A 20,060-nucleotide genomic window follows, 5' to 3' on the forward strand; every position below is an offset into this window, starting at 1 on the left:
TTGTTACAATTTCTGCACCAGTACAGGAAGCTCAGCTGAAAGGAACTAACCTCCAATCTGATATCAAAGGTTGAAGGTGTGAAATAAGAATCGAACGCTTCTGTTAAAGGAAGAGAAAGAGAAAAGGTTAAAGTTAAATCATTTGGTATTTGATTATTACCTGATTATTTTAACAAAATGAGATGGCAATTATGTTATTCAACTTATAGACGGAACATGTGCAAGCGTATTTCCACCGTAGATCTCGCTGGATAAAATCAGTTAAAGAAGTAAGTTACATAGGTTAAGTTAGGTTGGATTGTCACCACAACCTAACGAACTCACAAATTAATTTTGCGTGACATTCTGCTCGCGAATTTTATAATTTTTTACCTTCTTAAGTTTCCGTTACTTTTTCTCTTTTCTCCCTTTCGTTTTTAGCGCAGAAATGATGCAAAGCGTGCATGTCGCGAATTAACGTCTCCTCCATCGTTCTCGCCATGGACAACGACCCAGGCATAATGTGTTTTCGTCATTGCCCGGCGAAAAGTGTACTATGCAAGAATGTCCCGACGACGTGTCCAGTTTGCTTGTCACATATCCGGGATTTCTTTGTAGTTCCGTTTCGCATTCCATATCCACTCGCAAATGCCGCTCATAATCCGACTAGTGTCATTATTCGTCCCGCTCGAGGTAGCTTTCTTGAGGATTATGATGCCACACAAGACTTGCACATCGGAATAGTTGATTCCGCTGCAAATATCATTGAATTCGATAAAGATGGCTTGATAGTGAATGATGTTGCAAGATGGACTGATTGCGTTGCATTCAAAGTTGTGTCTGTTGCCTGGACTGTTCAATGGGACAATACATTATCACTCATGTTGAAAGATCTCAAATGGAGATCCATTAACTATGATGAGATTATTATGAATTGTTTTGACTTTGTCTTAGAATTTTTTAACAATCTTGCATATAGAGATTTGAAATTTATTAGCAAGGAAGATTTGTGCAAAAGACTAATACTATCAAGAATTCAGAATGTAATTAAATACAGTTCATTATACAGAGCTTTGAAGAGTCAAGAATATGTGCTGTCAAATCAGCATATTTAATACATCTTTCTGTTCATTTTTATTTCTAATGATATATCATTTGTACAACAATGTAATAAATGTTTATCTTTATGCTTTACTGTCTTATTAATTTTCTATTATAAACAATAGTATTCTGAATAATTATTTTATAGTTATTTTAAATATGACAAAAATTTGCTTCCTTGCATCTCAACACAATTCGTTATTTATTACATCTCATCTCAAAATAATAATTATTGATCCAAATTGTAATTATTGTGATGACACTAAATCTATTTTCTTAATTATTCTGAAACAAATGTATAAATCAAGTATTTTTGGAATCTTTAAAACTTGCCAGATTTTTATTTTTCTAATTTTTCCATTATTATACAAAGCATCTTTGAAATAATATAAATCTCTTATATAAATAAAAACGTTTTATCTTTGCAGAAAGTATACAGAATAATAGGACAACAAGATGATTCTTACTAGAATCGGAACGTCTTTACGTAGCATACGTTCCGAGCACAACAGGTTGCAATTCAGAAGTCTTATCAGTAGCAGCGAAGACAAATATGATGTGATAGTCGTTGGTGGTGGTCATGCTGGAACCGAAGCATCTGCAGCTGCTGTCAGAATGGGTGCAAAGACGTTGCTGGTCACTCAAAAGAAAAGTACTATAGGTACATTCCAAACAATCTAAAAAAAATTATAACTGTACTTTAGCAGTAATAATCTAATTAAATTACACTTCCGTGTAATCTTAATGCTATCAGTAATACAACAAAATTTATTTATGGATTAACAAATCAAAATAAAAGTACTGAAAGCCGATCGAAGATAATACTTATTCCAGTTTGCTAAACATTTTTACATTTACATTGCACATGTAGGAGAGATGTCATGCAATCCGTCCTTTGGTGGAATCGGAAAAGGTCATCTCATGAGAGAGGTAGACGCTTTGGATGGAGTGTGCTGCCGAATATGCGACATCTCGGGTATACATTATAAGGTTCTGAACAAGAGTAAGGGACCGGCGGTGTGGGGTCTCAGGGCTCAGATAGATAGGAAGCTGTACAAGAAGCATCTTCAGGCAGAACTCTTCAACATGCCGAGACTGCATATCTGTGAATCTTCCGTAGAAGATCTGATTCTAGCAAACGAGTGTTTATCGTGTCGTGGAGTGATTCTCAGTATGTTTGAAAATATATAATACACGAGGCAAAAAAAATAGAAGAATTTCAAGAATTATTTCATCTTGATTTAACTGTCATCAAGTTTATATTACCATATTACTTTGTAGAAGATGGTACGAAGATATTCGGCGATGCGGTGGTTATAACCACGGGAACTTTCTTAAAGGGCCAAATAAATATTGGATTGGAGAAGAGGCCAGCAGGTAGAATGGACGACGAACCAAGTATCGGCTTGGCAAATACGCTAGACAGACTCGGATTTCGAATAGGAAGATTAAAAACTGGTAAGGGTGACATTTTCACACCACGCTTGCATGTGTTCAAAACGAACTAAAAACGCATTCACGCATTATATTTATAAATTATTTCAAAAATGTTCTGGCGATTTATTTCTTTTTTTTTTTTCATTTTAGGCACGCCGCCAAGACTGGAAAAGGAGAGCATCGATTTTACAAAGTGTATAGAGCGGTCAGCAGATAAATCTCCTATACCGTTTTCATTTATGAATGATAAAGTGTGGTTATCGCCGGACGAGCAAGTACTGACATACCTGACGCACACAAACGAAAACGTCGCGAGAATCATAAGAGACAATATGCACTGCAATCTGCATGTGACAGAAGAAGTAACGGGTCCGCGCTATTGTCCGAGTGTGGAGAGCAAAGTTTTGCGCTTCGCAAACCAGACACACCAAATTTGGCTGGAGCCGGAAGGTCTGGATTCGCCGTTAATTTATCCCAGCGGATTGTCTTGCACTCTACCGGAAGAAAAACAGGTGGAACTTGTCAAATGTATCTCGGGGCTAGAAAACGCACGTCTAGGTAATTGTCACATGCAATTCCACTATCGATTTTTATAAGACAAGTTACAAATTGAACGGATTTTCAGTTTCTTTATTACTACGATTTTGTCAACTTATAGATTAATAATTTCATTTGTATGTTTGCGCAGTAAAACCTGGTTACGGTGTTGAATACGACTACATAGATCCTAGAGAATTGACGCCCGAGTTGGAGACCAAAAAGATTCCAAGGCTGTTCCTTGCTGGACAAATAAATGGCACTACTGGCTACGAGGAGGCAGCTGCGCAAGGTATCGTTGCGGGTGTCAACGCAGCCGCTAAGGTGATTAGCTTTAGAAGAATCTTTTCTATGCAAAAAACTTCACTCCAGTCAGTACATTATTTTCTATAAAATATTATACACATAAAAGATACCGATAATTCTATCGAAGTGTTCCATAGGAATGATTCTACAAAATCGCCAGAGATTTTATCAAATTTGCCGAATTAATCAACTTTACTGTAACACGTCGAAATAAACGAATTTATTTACGCCTGTGTTCAGATATTAAAGAAGCCGTCACTTGTGATAAGTCGAACCGAGGGTTACATCGGCGTCCTCATCGACGATCTAACAACGCAGGGTACCACCGAACCATACAGGATGTTCACTAGCAGAGCAGAATTTCGCGTGAGTCTGCGTCCGGACAATGCCGATTGTAGATTGACGGAGAAAGGCTATAAAATTGGTTGCGTTTCGCGCGAAAGAATGGACAGGACGTGGGAAATCCAACGTAAAATACAGGAGGCCATACATTTACTTAAGAGCGAGAAGCAGTCGATCATTAAGTGGCGACGTATGATGAAGCTAAGTTGCTCCAAGTCTATCAGTACTAAGTCGGCCTTTGAAATACTTGGTTATCCAAACAACGAGTTCACGTTTGCGCAACTAGTGGAAAAATTGCCGGAATTACTGAGTTACTTTGACGGAGATCCCGTTTTGGCGATGAGAGTAGAGGTATATAAATTAATTATAAGGATAATGGATACTTACACATCTCGGCAAGAAGTTTCACTACTTGAAAGAGTGGTTATTTTTAAAAGATAAATTATTAGAAATTTCGGTCGACTGCTTTCAGATAGAAGCAAAATATGCGTTTGCTGTCGAAGACCAACAGCACCAAGTAGATGATATCAGGAAGAATGAGCAAATGATTATACCCGAAGATATTGACTATAATAGGTAACAGAAATTAAAAATTACGACTGTCGAAGATTCATTTTATTGTCTTTTTTTATCTCGCGTATAAATCTTCTAGAAAGAATTAATAATCATTTACTTTATTTTCATACAGCATCAAATTGAATTTATCCAATGAAGATAAAGAGAAACTCACAAAGTACCTCCCACGCACGGTAAATCTTTATTATTATCTGTTCCATATAAAAATTAATTTTGATTTATATCGAGAATTTTTCTTGTCCTTCCTCAATATTGATGACATATTCGTTATTTTTAAATGCATTTCCCGCATAATCGATGCTTTTCGTTTCCAACAACTATTTTTACTTATATTAATTAAAATTTATTTTGCAGATTGCGGCTGCCAATAAAATCTCAGGTGTGACACCTATGGCTGTGTTAAAGTTGCTTTATTATATCAAATATCACTCCAACGAGTACACAGCTAAAGCATAACATTGTATTATATGATAACCAGTATTTGCTGTTATCTATAAAAAGACCATATAGGTAATCGTTCAGATGAAGTTATTATAACTATATTATAGCTGTATTATATTTATATTTTCGTACAAGTTTCTGAAATCAACATCTGAATAAGAAATGAAACATTAAATGTATATATAAATATATATTTATGATTTATATATAGTTTAGCAGCTATTATTTCATTGCCAGCCACTGTTATATAGTACATGGATATACATTAAATTAAGTATTGTTTATTTTGTATGTTTCAGATTATAGAAGATTTAATAAAGCATTCATTTATTCTGCATACATTTGTAATAATTTTATAAATGTATACTATCATGCGAATTATTCTAACATGTGCTATTATCAACTGATATTTGTAAATATTATTGAAGCACACAATATAATCGTGCGGTCTTATTTTGAATGTTTTACTAATTTCTTCGTTATATATGTATTTAAACTATAATAAATTATGCTCGGGCATTTTTCGGGGTCATTATTACAAAGAACTCCATAGATTTTATATATTTGTATAACATATTTCAGTAATCTGGAGTAGTGAACATTTCATATTTCTTCTTTCAGTAATTATGAGAGATTCTTTTTATGTAATATATCATATATCGTTTGTATATTAAGACAGATTTTAACCGTTTGAGTCCCGGGGGGTATTGAAAAAACACTATCGAAGAATCCCAAACAGCGCAACCGCGCTTTTACTAAATGAATACGAAAAGACCCAAGCAGCGCGATAGCGCTTGTTTTATTTTATGTCGAGAAATACCAAGCGGCGCGATAGCGCTTCTTGTAAGTGTTAGGTAACGTGATTCTCGTCTTTTTCTCATCGCTCCGTCACATTTATTGCAGTTCGCAAAGTGATCGGACGTATTCTTCCATAAGTATTACTCTCTATTTAAATTGTTCATAACACAAAAATATTGTTAATTTGTAATTCGTTATTTTATAAAATACATCTGTATTATTACATATGCGTACTGTAAATTTATAAATATTTCAAGTTTTGTTCGATAAAAATTATTGAGAAGATAACAATGAAATAAAAATTTTTATTTTGGAATGTATTATTGCATTATTATAGTATTATTCTACATATTGTAAAATGTACTATTTACATTAAAAGGAGCTGTGTGATGTACTTGCGTCAGTAAATCTGAGCTTGCGACTTCGACAATCGGTAACGCACCGTCAGTTGTCCACAATGCTCGAAATGTGCTGGGTTTTCTCGACATAAAATCTCAACAGCGCGATCGCGCTCTTTGGGACTCAAACGGATATAGGATATATACAATAATGATTTCGATTAATCGAGTGAGCGACTCGATATATATCACTTTGCGATAGCTCGATACATATGACACGATATATCTTGCTTCTGTATCGAATTATTTCAAATTTTTCGCAGTGTTGCGTTAAGCGATAAGCGGTGTACGGTATGACAGTGTATGCAAGGAGAAAATCCATGTAATTGGAAAAATGGATAGAAAGGTTAAACTTACAAAATGGTTTTTCATATTTTTCCTCATGTTTCAATGGGCGTACGCTCGGCGTATCCTCGAGGAAACGAGTAAGTTTACTTAACCTATATTAAGAGATAAGATAATTCCAAATTTATGTACCAATTCTACCAAACTACAATATAGTAATGAATTAAAGGTATAGAAAAAATTTAAAAAGTAGCCAACTTCCTTGTTTTCCAGAAATATGGATGGTAGAAGTTATATCTTGTTAGAACATAGTGCACAATTAAAGTATCGTTAAGAAAATTAGTTTGATGATATATAATGTTGATACATGTGTGATTTATTGTTCCAGAAGTATACTTTCTGCATGCAGCTGATAGTGTAGAGAATAATAATCCTGGACTGAAAACATACTGCCATAATGCTACATCAAAGTATTTGACACATATCTGGAGGACTATGACTGTAAGGAAGTTTCCAATTATTTCACGTGGACTTGTACAATTTTATTATGTTTATTATAGAAATACTATAATTGCAGATGCATCTAGATATCAATTCTGAGTCATATACTTTATACGATGGTAAAACTCCTTTTGAGATTCACCAAAAACACGATGAAAATCAAAGATCGTGGAGTCTTAACTTGTTCGACACAGGAAAACATAAGCGATTGAAGATTAATCCCTTCGAAGATGTATGTATAGGCGTTTATATAGATTCTTCCAATGAATCTGGATATATAATGAGTATGACAGAGACACGTAAGCATCTGAAATTAGACTCTTTTTTGTATATTTCTATAATTGACAATATAATAATAATATATATCATTGTCTATTGCTAGGTGTCAATGTCTGGATGTTGACAATAATGGTAGCAGGTATCTTGATTTTCTGGTGTGCAAAAATGTTAAGTCAGAATTCGGTGTTTTATTACGCTTGTGGCATTTTGTTTGGAGTTACTATGTCTATCATAATCTTAATATATGTGGCAGGGAAATTGGTACCACGGGTAAGTACTTTAACATAATAATTTTCGATTGATATAATATTTGACAAAATGTCTTATATATATATTTTTGCCTCACATTAAGGGCAAGTACATGTATTTAATTTTTGCTGGAACAATGAGTATTTATCTCGCTCGAGTATTATTAGAAAATGCTCAGTTGATTGCGATGCAATATAGAGAGTGGGTCATGTGGTATATTCTTGTAACATCGTTGATCAGTTTCTTGATTTGCTATCGTTTTGGTCCAGTTACCAATTCAAGAACGAAACAAATAATACAATGGTTCCTGCAGGTAAGTTATATTATGTAACATTTTTTTGTGAACTTTCTAGTATAAACGGTTTCACGTTTTTGTAGATTATAGGATTGGTGTTGATATATAATAGCAGTTACTTCCGCGAAGCATCTCTTTCATGCTGCGTTATACTTGTACTTTTATACAATTTTCCGAAAGCAGCGCTGGAACGAGGAAAAAGGTATTGGTAAGTGTATGGTTGAATTTACAATACTAGTAGCTATTGCTTTGTCGTCAATTACAGTCATGTGCTACACGAAAATACATTTGTTTAAACATTTATTACTTTGCATTTTCAGATTAATTAATTGAATATAGCACGCATCCATATTCTGCATATATTTATAATATTTTAACAGATATATAATGTCGTTTGAAAACATTATAGCGAGTTGTGTGTTATTAAAATATATTTAAGAGTATTATTTAAACATTATTTTTTAATCATGCAGTCTTAATCGTGTTTTGAATATTTTATTCTAGCATAACGTTATGTATCTTTGATTTAATAAATGTTGTATTTTTTTGCATAAAATGTTTAATACTCGTAGTCAGTAAAAATGCAAATTTTACTTCCTTGTTTAAGCAATTTTTTGATGCTTTTTATATATGTTGCATATTGTTGCACATAGTTGTATTTTAATTAACAATATAACAAAAGCATACAACATAGTAGTTGTATTTTAATTAACGATATAACAAAAACATTAATACATTATTTTCTTTTGTTTTAAAAAAAAATTTATAAAAATAAGTTACATATTATTGTTCTTGTACACAATTAAGTTTTATTTAGAAATTATACCTTAAACCTTGTAAATAAATTAAGTGTGTTATTGAGTTGGTCAAACATTTAAACATTTTTTATGCTAGTTGCTTTGCATTTTTTACAATGTTCTAAATATCCAGTAATATAAAATATGTATTAAATACTAGTATAATGTCTATATCACTATTTTTTATATTTATTTTATCTCGAGCAAAGCAAGGTAATATATCGCCTATTTTTTTGTCTTCTTAAATGAGGCAAAACATGTTTCCTGAAAAGCGGAAATTGTTAAGCGAAGATCAATATCGTCTTGAAGGAATACGGGAAACTAAGAAAGCTTTAAAAGAATTACAAGACTACTGTTCCAGTCCGGAATGCAATACTTGGAAGACAGTTTTAAGACTAAAAAACCCTATAAGGTAGGTGAATGTATCACAGTTTATTACATGTAAGTATGCATCATAGTTTATTATATGTAATATTGAAACTATTACAGAATATAGAAAATAGAAAAAAACGCTAGGATATAGAAAACGTTCAAGTTACTTGTGTAATAATGCGGTTCTTGATTTTTTAGGTTTGCGAAATTTATGGAAGAAGATTTGCATCTGTACAAAGAGGAAATTGAAGATCACGACGTCGAAATTTCAAAAATTCTCGACGAAGATGAGTATACAGATGATGAATATTAATGAATATGATTAATGAATATAAGTAATTTAATCAAATAAACTTCGAAATATGGAAGTTGAAGTGATTATAACTTGAGAACGGCTTATGTTTCAAATATATCAATATAAATATAGAGTTCACTTTGGTTTGTATAAATTAATTGAAGTTTCACGTCTGATTAGACTGCAAGGTAGAAGGTTTATATTTAATTAATTTATTTAATTAAGTAGATATTTTTGCTTAAAATTTACTTGGACGTGTTTCTGGTCATTATGTTATAAGAGAATAATGCAGTGGACATTTTTAATATTGTAATCATCGTAACATCTGAACAAAAAGCCTTGTTTCATATAGCGTTTGTAATGCAAGAACAATATAATATTGCTTATGTATGTAAATATTAATGGATCGCGTTATATATTGGAATATAATTCCCGTAGCAATAATGGAAAATGTTTCCCGGAAATATGTATTTCTATGAATTATTTTTTACCAGTTTGTATCTCGTTTGGAAATGTGTGGAAATAAATATATTTTGACAGTTGATTAATTTATTGCTTACTTTCATCGCAGGTATATATCATGGTTGAGTGAAAGAACTTTCAAATTCATATTTTCATTAGATTTTATCAGAGGAATATTAAGTGTATTTGGCACGCCGCGCTTATATATAATTTATTCATCAGTTATCCCTATAATTCGATATGACGAAGTAGACTACAGGAGTGTTACTTGAGTGATTTACACTATTCGGACAGTTCGTATCGCTTACATTGATTTGGCGTAATAATTTCCAAAACCAGAGCATTGTATCTAACTTCTTATACGTGAATTTTTAAAAAATCATGTTACGACGATCTAATCTACTTCCGGCCCTATTTTTAAGCGCAGAATCGTCGAGGTAGTCGAGCAGATATCGGTCTATTAATGATACATTCCTACTTTACATATGTTTGTTTTCTATGTTTGTTTTTAAAAATTGGAGGTTAAACTTCGCACTACATCATCCGACAACTCCCATAAGTTTCATAATTTTATAAGTGCCGTCAAACATCTTAATCATAGCAGAGATCGAAGGGGGTAAGTCGAATTTCTTGTCCAATGTCATCAGCGTTGTATGCAGTCCCGGTATAAGTGTTCTCTTTGTGAATTCTATACCTGCCTCAATTGCTTTGAGCATTAATGCACGGCCTGTGCTGCCTATCTTGTCCATGACGTAGCATATTATAGTTTTGATCGTACCCAACGGATTCACCATAATCTTTGGGATTAAATCGAGGGATAACTTCTCCACCTGAGGACACTCATTTTTCCCGATCAGTGTGCCGTACGCGAAGCTGAATATATCGAGTGCAGGTTTAAACATAAGAACAACACTTTTTCCCAACACCTTCGTCAAAATGTTCATGAGGGGCGATAGTATGGATCTTTTGTGCCTTGAGAGGGACGTTTCCAACGGTACATATTGATAGTTCGATGTATACTCCTCGCCCGAATCTGGAAACAATACATTAATAAGAACTCTATTGCAAACACGCAAACGCTACATAAATATTATTAATATTGTTATTTTTCTGTGAAAATGATTAATATTTTTATGCTTATATATTTGTTCTTTTTTGTATAAAATTTGCTCATAATACACAGAGTTTCTGACGTAAGGCGCGCCAACATGTCGCATACTTGTAGCTTAGGTCAGTATAAACAAAAAAGTCCTGTACCATTTTACAAACAACACGCAAAATTTCGAGTTATTAATGATTGAAAATGGTCATGTATGGAGGCTTCTTTAATTAATAACTCAAAAATTTGCGTGGTATTTGCAAAAAAGTCCTTTACCATTTTGCAAGTAACTACAAGTATGTGATGGTCGGCGCGCTTGCCTCAGACACCCCGTATATAGTATTTACACTGAGATATGTATGTTTATTTATTATATGATTATATTATATTATATGATTAATTTAAATAATCGTAATTATATTATATGATTAATTTAAATAATCGTATTTTTGGGGGGGGGAGAAAAATATGTGATGATTTTATTAATTTCCGTTTCGAATCCGCGCACGTGAACGAAAGCACCGCGAATAATTTGAAGAAGAAACCTATTAAAACTTACTTGTGACATCTTCCTTCGAGTTGACATTTTCCTCAGCATAGATTGTACAAGTCCAATGGATTAAGACCAAAGAGAGGATGAGAAATGGCAGCTTCATTTTGCTAGTTATCGGTTCTTGATTGGGAATATCGAAATCAGCAGTTGTTACGTTTTTATGTCGCCTCTTGCCTCGACACGATTTTTTCCGACCAGCCACTTTGCTGCCGTGTTGCGCTTCTTTTTATTGTTCTCTCTTGGCCGGCACTTCGACGAGAATAATTAGTCCGATACAATTTGTTGACAGGCTGACACCTCAATTGGCGTAAATTGCCGGATTTGTGCGCGATAAAAGTAGCAAATGATCCGAAGTAGACACTAGTCTGATGCGTGAAATTAATGTTCTACTCGTTAATTATACGTAATTGTATTCGCGCCCGAGCGTTGATTTGAATGTCTATTTCGTTCCGTTTATTACGTAACTCGCAACGTCTCTTACGTATTTTTCTTTATCACAAAAATATAATCGCAGATATCTTCGATCTGCGCGTTTTTGAGATGCGCACCGACGACAGCCTGTAAGGCAGTATTAGCGGAACAAGTAATAATATCGACTTTGTACGAATGTTCACGGACAACGTATTGACGTAAACTAGCATGCATATTAGAAGGTTTGTTATCGCTGCCACTAATTTCGTATGGAAAAATGTTCAATGTCCACGACGATATGCTCACGGCCAATTCGTCATAGTGTCGTTATCGTTGAATTTTTAGTTAACGTAACAGTTGAATTTTTCCGAGTCTTCTTTTTCTCTCTTCATGAAAAAAAAGGGTCTGACGACGAAATGCTTGGTAATGAAGGTGAGCAGCACGTAAACTCGACGCATAATTCGAGAGTGATATAATTAAATGTTACTTCTGGACACCACCTTTGGGGGTGTACGATGTTATCGAAACGCATCGCTGACACGCATTTGATATCTTTGGATTATTGTTATAGACGCAGTGTGTATGCAATCTCGTTGAAGCAAATTTACCCGGTTGAGTTTACATTTTCGGTCCGCTATACGCGCATCTAGCGACTTGACGTGCCGTTATAAATAAACGATCCGGTAAATTATGGAATACAGACCGACTTTCTTATACACACATGCGTATTACTTTCACTCTCCGATTAAAGTTAAATAATGTGTGAATTATGTCGTAACAATCGCATTTGGCGAGTAACAATTAGAACGCCGAAAGCGCGCGAAAACAGCAAGCGATGAATCATCGCGAGCGATGTTTCGCTTATTTTAAGGAGTAATTGGGCGATATTTTTGTCTTTTTCCGGAAAGTAAAAGAAGGGATAACGTTAATTCAACGACTGAATTACGATATCCGTGCTAAACGTGCCTACGGTCTCGAGGCTTGCCGTTTATCTGGCATTTCCAATTAAACCTCGTGCGGCGATAAATTTTCATATTTATTAGACCGAAGCGTATGTAAATCACTTATGTGAACATTTTTCCCCGAGAATGTTCCTTGTAAACACAAGCGGAAGCGATAACAGCGAATACCATTGTCGACGTGGAAAATGTTCGGTCTTTATTGTGAAAAGAATCTACGACTCGTACATATTTGGCAATAATGAATTTCCCGCGAGGACTCGCTTGCACATAATATCAATGTTTGTACACATTTATCTAATACGAATAATGTGCGTGTATTTACAAAATACATGAGAATACTAGAACGTAAAAGTGCATCCATCAGTCATTTCTCTAGCACGCTTGAGAAGTACTGTATTGCGAAAACTTGCTTATTCCTTACGACTTTCGTTATGATAATTTGTGAGTATCGTGAGTATTCATGAGTATCCCAGACGCAGTAAGCTGAAGTATTATAAACGAGCGAATGCCGTATATTTTACTTGTTAAAATAAAAAAGCTTGTTAAAACGAAAGTTAAAATAAAAAAGCTTGTTAAAACGAAAAAGCAGTACAAAGGATACTTGGAGAATTTTTTGTTATTATGTTTTCTACATTAATTGGAACATTAGAACAAGCTTTCTTTATCATAAAACAATTGAACAATATCATAAAGCTGAAGAAAGTCTGCGGATAATTATAAAAGAAAAAGCTAGGTCGTTAAAGTGACTCATCCGCGGTTCTAGGATTCAAATTGCTACCGGTTTGGTGTTAAAGTAATATTAGTAAAATAAAGTAAATAGTAATAATAAACAAAGTAATATCCAATGAAGAATAGTGTAATAATAGGAATACATAGAAAGTGACAGCCTTATCACTAATGCATACCTGACCAGCTTTTTTTGATAGTATATAATAATAGGTAATAAAGAAATATGTAATAAAAAGGAATCACGATTACACGCTCTCATATTATGATAAAATAATGTGTGGATATCCCCGTTAACGTAAATCCTACGATCTATATCTTTCCCAGTTAAATCACGCACAGATCTTTCTCGTTGTTTAAAACTCGATTCGATTTATCGTGCAGCGCTACACGCGTCTCGCTTATCACGGTCGCGTTAATCACCGCTCGCTTGAAAGTTCGCCTTGCTATAATTGGGTTGCAATCGGTAATCTGCTGAAGGTCGTTTTGTGCATTTCTATGTCTCTTCACCGCCTGTCCGTGATTCCACGTTTTGATTTTCTCCATTCACAATTACACAGGGATTCCTCGTTAGACCGTTACATCTGGATCAATTAATAACCAAATCCCGATGTGATTGTCGAATCGCGAGTCACTCGACCAACGAACGGTGTCGTCGTTTGCAACATGGGAATCGCTTATCTGGGGAATCCGGCTATTGCGCGTGGATCGTCCACTTTCTCCAAATCTATCGACAAAGTTGTCACGCGAGTCATTATTAAACAATACTTCCAAATCACCGTTCTCATAGTGTACAGAGCCGTTGTTTGATGAGCGGACCGGATCGGGGTTTGCGCAAACGGTTCGGGCAAACATACGTCGGCGGACGTCGAGCAAACGCATAACTTATTCGAGACCCGCGGAATCGATACACGCGACGCGTTTACCCGGAGTTCGAATTTGTCGTCGCATCTGAGCCGTCCTCCTCGCGTGAGCGCAATTTCCTCAAACAGCGCCCCGCATCACTCGGCCGACGGAGCTGGTGGTTGGCGCGGATAACGATCTTTTACGAACTTTTACATCGTTCATCCACACGCCAGTCGGCGGAAATAGCCTGTCGATCGATGCCAGGCGTATCGGCGGCGCGAATGGAATTTTTTGTTGTGCTCTAATTGACTAGGCAACTATCGCGCACAGCGCGATGATACGACGGTAAAATGCAGCGGAGCTCAGCGAACGCGGTGATCCGTCACGGCGGAAACTAGCGGGAAACTGGCTCGTAAACCCGGCCAAACTGCTGCCGTCGATTTGATCATCGATCTGTATCGCGCGATCGAATGCGCAATCATGTTCCGGCGAAAGTACGATCTACTCGCTCTCGTATGGGCGATGACGATGACGGTCGAATTCGCGCGGTGCCAACTGATCAGGCCGCTCAGCGTGTACGAGGGTCTGATCAAAGACATGCACGATTACTTCAACAATACGTGCATCATACTGCTGCACACCAATACGAATCCCATCGAGACGCAGGGTGAGCACGACTCGATTCGAGAAGAGAACCGATTACGAATCGCCGAATCCGACTTTACACCTGTCGCTTATCTTCGCAGGACTCGCGGAAGGCGATGGCTTGCTGCACCTGCAGAGGCATTTCAGCTTGAAATTTAATATACGCGTCGTGTTCATGGATTTTCATATGTTCAATACACGAGTGAGCGCCAACAATGTGTTCTCCAGTATCGTCCGTGTTTATCTCAAGCTGGGTATACACTGAGCGAACGAACAGGGAACGAACAGCGAGTGCGGACTTTCGTCGTGGTGATTTGGAAAATCTGTACGCCATAGCGAATTCGAACAGAACATTTAGGGCTGATTTGCCCATAAGATGATTTATTAAAGAAAATTCGTGCGCGTTTAGACGCGAATATACACATTCGTATTACACATTCGCCGTTCGTTCGTGATTCGAACGTTCATTATACTCGAGTCGAAATTTTGCCTCCACATTACTTTTAGTCTATTTGGTTCTCCATTGTCTTCAAATGAAGAAAACGGAAATAACTTCTCATTTCTAGCATCAAAGGGAGCAGAATAGAAGACCTTTGAAAACTTAATGCAGAACTAAATAGACTTAACGTAAAAACTGAAATTTCGTCTCGGATATACTCACCTTTATGGGATGTTAACAGAAACATGAAATGAGATTATTGAGCTACACGTGTGTCTCCCCGCCTCTAAAAAAAAATTCTAATTAAATATTTATAAGAATTACAGTTAATTTTTGCTGGCACTCGTTTTGACAAAACTGCTATCTCTCTCTCTCTCTCTCTCTCTCTCACTTTCTTACCAAAGAAGAAAAGATTCGATTGTTTGCAGGTCGGACAAAGCTACCATCACATCAAGAGGCCTTTGTTCGTCTTATTAAACAGCCATGAAGATACGAGGAATGAATTTGCAAATGTAATTATCTCTTAGCAACTTTAAAAACGCTAATTAATGAGACCGTTGATGAAAAACGGCTGTCAGTAGTCATTAGGAAGTACAATCATTTTTATACATTTTTAACAAATTTTCTATGCATGTCATAGCTTTCAAGTAATAACTATTGTTATATTTTACGACCTACATAATCTTTTCTAAAGCTTGCATAAATAAAAGTAACAAAATATTCGTTTCCCACGTTCTTTTCACATTCTCAACATAGTATTTGTACTCGTGGGTCAAGTAATTACAGTGCTGTTTCACAGTGAAATTTCACAAAGAGAGCTTCCATCGCAATTTGTCGTATTCATAAAGCATGAAAATCCAAGGAAAATCTAAAGCGGACAGACGGCGTGAACGTTTATTTACCGAAATGCAGCAGGTCTCAACATGGATCGCGATGGCTTATCCCACCTGGCTGGTCTTCTTCGAGGACGGGCTCGAATTAGCAGACTTTTTCCTTGACATTTACATTCCCTTTGATTGTAAATTCATGGTGGCTCAAAGCAGCGCGAATGTCAGCGGCAGGGAGATCATCACTGAAGTTTATCAAGTTGACCGTGAAAAGGAACTGAGATCGAATCAATTCGGTGTGTGGGACATGGGGAAGGGCCTGAAAGGGCCTGAAACACGCAGCCTGTATTTCCGAAGAAACGATCTTTACGGCCAGAATATACGCGTTGCATCGATTCACGTAAGATCACCCGTTTCACTTTTCACAAGACCAAATAGCGGAATTAATAGCTCATTAATTGGAGGAGATAATTAATTAATCATATTATATCCTATATATGAAATTAACGATAAAGTTAATATGATTTAGTTCATCAATGAGCTCTTAAAGGATCTCTCGATCGATGAGATGGATCGATCGTTTATTATTCTTCTATTTATTATAAGCTGACAGCATTTTTATCAATTTCCGTTTGTACATATGGTCTCCCCCGAATTTTCATCATCTTCTTATGATGATATTTCAGTTAGAGAAAGAGTTAATAAGGAATCTGGAAGGCGAAAAGTTCGATATTCAGTATAGAAAATTTTATATATCTCGATAGGATCCTCCTGTTAGTCTGTTTCATCATAACCTGCGCAATGAGATAACAAGAATAAGTGGCTTTTTCGGAGAGGTGATTCTGCTATTGCAGGAGGGGATGAACTGCACGTGAGTACTATGAGACGAGGAGAAAATATATCGCGTGAAGAAAGTGCTACAGTTTCATTTCGTTAGAAATTAGATTTTATTGTGTTAAATTTATGTTTAATTTTCACCACATCTCTCCCTGTTTTTCCCCGTTGCCTTATCCGATTCCTCTGCTATTCGCTTTTTCTTCTCCGCTTTACGGCGCTCTAGCTGCTCCTTGAGTTCCTTCAGTTGCCTGGCGGTCTCCTTTCGAAAATATAATTCCTCGCTGGCGGCACCCCTTTCCTCGAAGATGTCCCTCTTTCGGCCATCGCCGCTTCTTCGTCGTCTTTCCGAATAAGTCCTCGAATCGCGTGACATGCGATGTCTAAATTACGTATATCATTTCGGTATATTGTCTATCGATGAAAATAAAAAAAGTCAACGATATCGTTAATTAAAACAAGAGGTTACATAACAGTCCTCAATCTCTTCAATCTGATGCATCTCGCAGCAAGAAAGCGCAGCATAATGTTGGTCACCGCTTCTTCATTTTACATTCCTCCTCTTCCCTTGCTCTCATTCTCAAATTATTGAATCCAAACTCGTTAATGTCATTTGAACGGTGAAACTAATAATTTTGACACAATTTCAGCCATCATTCCTAACTTTCATTTCGACAGCTTTCGCCGTGAAGCTTTCTCTATCTCAAAAATAACTCATAGTTAATCTCGTCTGAAATTAGCTTGCGATGAAGTACAGTTCAAAATAGAGTTTATCTCAAACTTGTTTCAGATTTACATACAAGGAGGCCAAAACGTGGGGCACGTGTCTATCAAACGGCACGTGCACGGGCGCAATCGGGATGTTGATGAACAACGAAGTCGACTTCGCGGCGTCGGAATTCATGATGACTTCGGACAGATTGGGAGTCATCAGTTTCACGACACCCATTTACACGACAAAGTAACATATTTCTGTTGTCTATTAATTTCATTCCGTCGCTTATTCTGTATTATCGTCTTTGTTATTCTTTTATCGTCACTGGATAATTTCACAGTCCCTCTTCTTTTGCCAATTCGTATACAAATGAAATTCACGATAAATGTCGTGCATACGAATCTGTTCAAGATGTCGTACGTACATTAAGAAGCCAGCATCTTCAAATGTGAAGTGGAACGCTTACACGGCACCGTTCTCAGCGAACACGTGGAACGTCATAGCTTTCTTCATAGTGATTATGAGCGGGTCAATCGTTCTTGTACAGAAATTGTTCGCGCTGGCAACCCCGTGTCCGGACGACGACCGCTTGCCGACGAGATTCACAGAGATTCTGTTTTATGTCATAGGAGCGTTTTGTAGTCAAGGTAATTCTGATTTGCTCGCGCTGTTCTTTCCTTATATGACGATAATTTTAATGTATAATCGCCTATCACACTACGATATCATAAGGTATGGAACAGTCTTCTCTGGACCCCGTGAGAATAGTGCATTTCGTAATACACATAACAGCCGTCATAATCTTAGCCGCATATTCCGCTTCTTTGATCAGTTTCCTCGCCTCGAAGAAATTTGTTATGCCCTTCACGACTATGGACGGTCTCTTGAAAGACGGAACCTACCGTTTCGGCGTGGTTGGTGATTCAGCCGATTATAGTTTCTTCCAGGTAAACATACGTCTTCAAATTGTTCCTGAGATCAATTCAAGACACGGAGGGGAAGCATGTCGCATACTCGACTCAAGATGTTGCCCGCTTTATTGTTAGGGAAATACACTTTCAATTTGCACAAATAAAAAATAGCAATGTCACGTGAGATTATGTCGCGATGGATACATCAACGTCTTTTGATTCTTATGTTGAAATTTTTTTCTTGATTATGTTTGAAAGTGTAACGTTTATCCGAATAATCACCGAAGACATAAAGACCGCGTTTATGAATGATTTCGCACATAACGCTTTATAGCGATTTATAATCATTTTCTCGCGTGACAGAACACGTCGGACAAAATACTCAACGTGCTGTTTGACGAGTTGTTAATGAAGGAGACTAATTTGCCAATCAATTATATGGACGGCTTGGAACGCGTTTGCAAGGAGGATAAATACGCTTTTATGACGCTGGACAACATGGCAGCGATATTGCGGGACAAAGTCGACTGTGATTTGGAACCATTGGATGCTATCACGCAAATTACTATAGCGATGGCTTTGCGACCCAATAGCCCGTATCGTGGTATCATTAATACAAAGTAAGTCCAAGGCTTGTTAATGTAATTTTGACGTAAGATATTGCATGCTTTGTAGTAAAAATGTTCGACGTGTTGTTGCAGTCTTCTTCTGCTAAGGGATAGCGGAATTCTACAGCGCTTGCTGGAAACACAATGGTCGGTCCATCTGACTGTAGTGAGTATGCTTTCGTTTTATAATTTGATTAATTATAATAATTAATCTAAATAAACTTGATTTTTTAATATGTCATAAATTCACTCAAAAATTGAAAAATTGAACTGTTCGAACTGTGAAACTGTTCGATTGACAATAACATATCCATTCGGTGAAATTTCATCGAGAAAACTTCATGCGATTCATAAGATAGAATTTTTCCTGTGAAATAATTATTCAAACGAAACGATGTCTGCTGATTTCTTTCAACTTGCAACAAGAATAAGAATTCTTTGAGTGATGTCCATCGTTGATCGCAGAGAAAATCATCGTGGAAGTCGGTCGAGATCGGCGATATTGTACCGCTGCTGCTTCTTATGATCGCCGCTTTGTTCGCCAGCTGTGCTGCCAACATCGTAGAACATGTCGTCTACAAGAGTTTCCTGAAACAGAAGCAATTAAGAATTAATAAACGATAGCAACTGAACATGTAAATAAAATATTGCGTTGTTACATTTTCGTTTAATAAAATTCAACGGATCTCATAGCCGTTTGATGTCAATCATTATTGTTTTGCCCATTCTACATACGATCAGATATAAATAGCAAATACATTATTCCATATTTCAAATCTTAACCGCGTCATGTTTATAAACTCAACCTCACAACATTGTGTAGGTCAGTAAAACGAATAGATCACGTCAATAGGAACAAGATTAAGCAAAAACCGTCGCAGATTCTATATTAGAGGAGATTTACTGAAATTCTTGCCAGTTGTTCTCACACTCGTGAGCGGAACAAAGATCTTGTGCTCAAATTATATTTTGTACATTTATCATCGTCGAAATCTTTATTTATACCTTCGTTAGATCTGTCGCTTTTCTTGTCA

General features: G+C 36.2%; 4 protein-coding genes across 9 annotated transcripts; 3 read left to right on the forward strand and 1 right to left on the reverse strand.

The window, feature by feature from the left end:
• The first annotated feature begins 15 nt into the window (after window positions 1-15).
• LOC106752045 (protein MTO1 homolog, mitochondrial) lies at window positions 16-5,056 on the forward strand. Of its 5 annotated transcripts, none has more exons than XM_014633427.1 (13): window positions 16-126; window positions 210-269; window positions 421-596; window positions 1,509-1,741; window positions 1,952-2,251; window positions 2,362-2,538; window positions 2,668-3,075; window positions 3,206-3,378; window positions 3,601-4,053; window positions 4,175-4,278; window positions 4,391-4,451; window positions 4,633-4,788; window positions 5,019-5,056. In XM_014633427.1, exons 4-12 carry the CDS (start codon window positions 1,537-1,539, stop codon window positions 4,732-4,734), a joined length of 1,983 nt encoding a protein of 660 aa, XP_014488913.1. In that variant the 5' UTR covers window positions 16-126; window positions 210-269; window positions 421-596; window positions 1,509-1,536; the 3' UTR covers window positions 4,735-4,788; window positions 5,019-5,056. The 5 variants fall into 5 exon arrangements, with proteins under 5 accessions (XP_014488913.1, XP_014488914.1, XP_014488917.1 ...); XM_014633428.1 differs by having other exon boundaries at window positions 421-530; XM_014633431.1 differs by having other exon boundaries at window positions 426-596.
• A 1,106-nt stretch (window positions 5,057-6,162) lies between these two features.
• On the forward strand, window positions 6,163-9,272 carry LOC106752078 (nuclear envelope integral membrane protein 1). Of its 2 annotated transcripts, none has more exons than XM_014633487.1 (8): window positions 6,163-6,340; window positions 6,589-6,701; window positions 6,778-7,000; window positions 7,084-7,250; window positions 7,333-7,542; window positions 7,608-7,726; window positions 8,572-8,733; window positions 8,892-9,272. In XM_014633487.1, exons 1-8 carry the CDS (start codon window positions 6,250-6,252, stop codon window positions 9,004-9,006), a joined length of 1,200 nt encoding a protein of 399 aa, XP_014488973.1. In that variant the 5' UTR covers window positions 6,163-6,249; the 3' UTR covers window positions 9,007-9,272. The 2 variants fall into 2 exon arrangements, with proteins under 2 accessions (XP_014488973.1, XP_014488972.1); XM_014633486.1 differs by having other exon boundaries at window positions 7,608-7,732; window positions 8,892-9,270.
• A 245-nt stretch (window positions 9,273-9,517) lies between these two features.
• Window positions 9,518-11,315, reverse strand: LOC106752079. Its single transcript, XM_014633488.1, has 2 exons — window positions 11,109-11,315; window positions 9,518-10,483 (listed from the first exon to the last, which is right to left on the reverse strand). Exons 1-2 carry the CDS (start codon window positions 11,203-11,205, stop codon window positions 9,990-9,992), a joined length of 591 nt encoding a protein of 196 aa, XP_014488974.1. The 5' UTR covers window positions 11,206-11,315; the 3' UTR covers window positions 9,518-9,989.
• Window positions 11,316-14,527: 3,212 nt separating this feature from the next.
• LOC106751998 (glutamate receptor U1-like) lies at window positions 14,528-19,702 on the forward strand. Its single transcript, XM_014633339.1, has 11 exons — window positions 14,528-14,714; window positions 14,794-14,894; window positions 15,536-15,643; window positions 16,044-16,358; window positions 16,723-16,829; window positions 17,583-17,753; window positions 17,919-18,154; window positions 18,240-18,454; window positions 18,782-19,038; window positions 19,120-19,192; window positions 19,492-19,702. The coding sequence occupies exons 1-11, from the start codon at window positions 14,528-14,530 to the stop codon at window positions 19,648-19,650; spliced, it is 1,929 nt and encodes a 642-aa protein (XP_014488825.1). The 3' UTR covers window positions 19,651-19,702.
• Window positions 19,703-20,060: the final 358 nt, after the last annotated feature.

This window comes from Dinoponera quadriceps, unplaced genomic scaffold (genome assembly GCF_001313825.1).
Source record: "Dinoponera quadriceps isolate SergipeBrazil2010 unplaced genomic scaffold, ASM131382v1 scaffold424, whole genome shotgun sequence".
In the NCBI taxonomy this organism is placed as follows: Eukaryota; Metazoa; Arthropoda; class Insecta; order Hymenoptera; family Formicidae; genus Dinoponera; species Dinoponera quadriceps.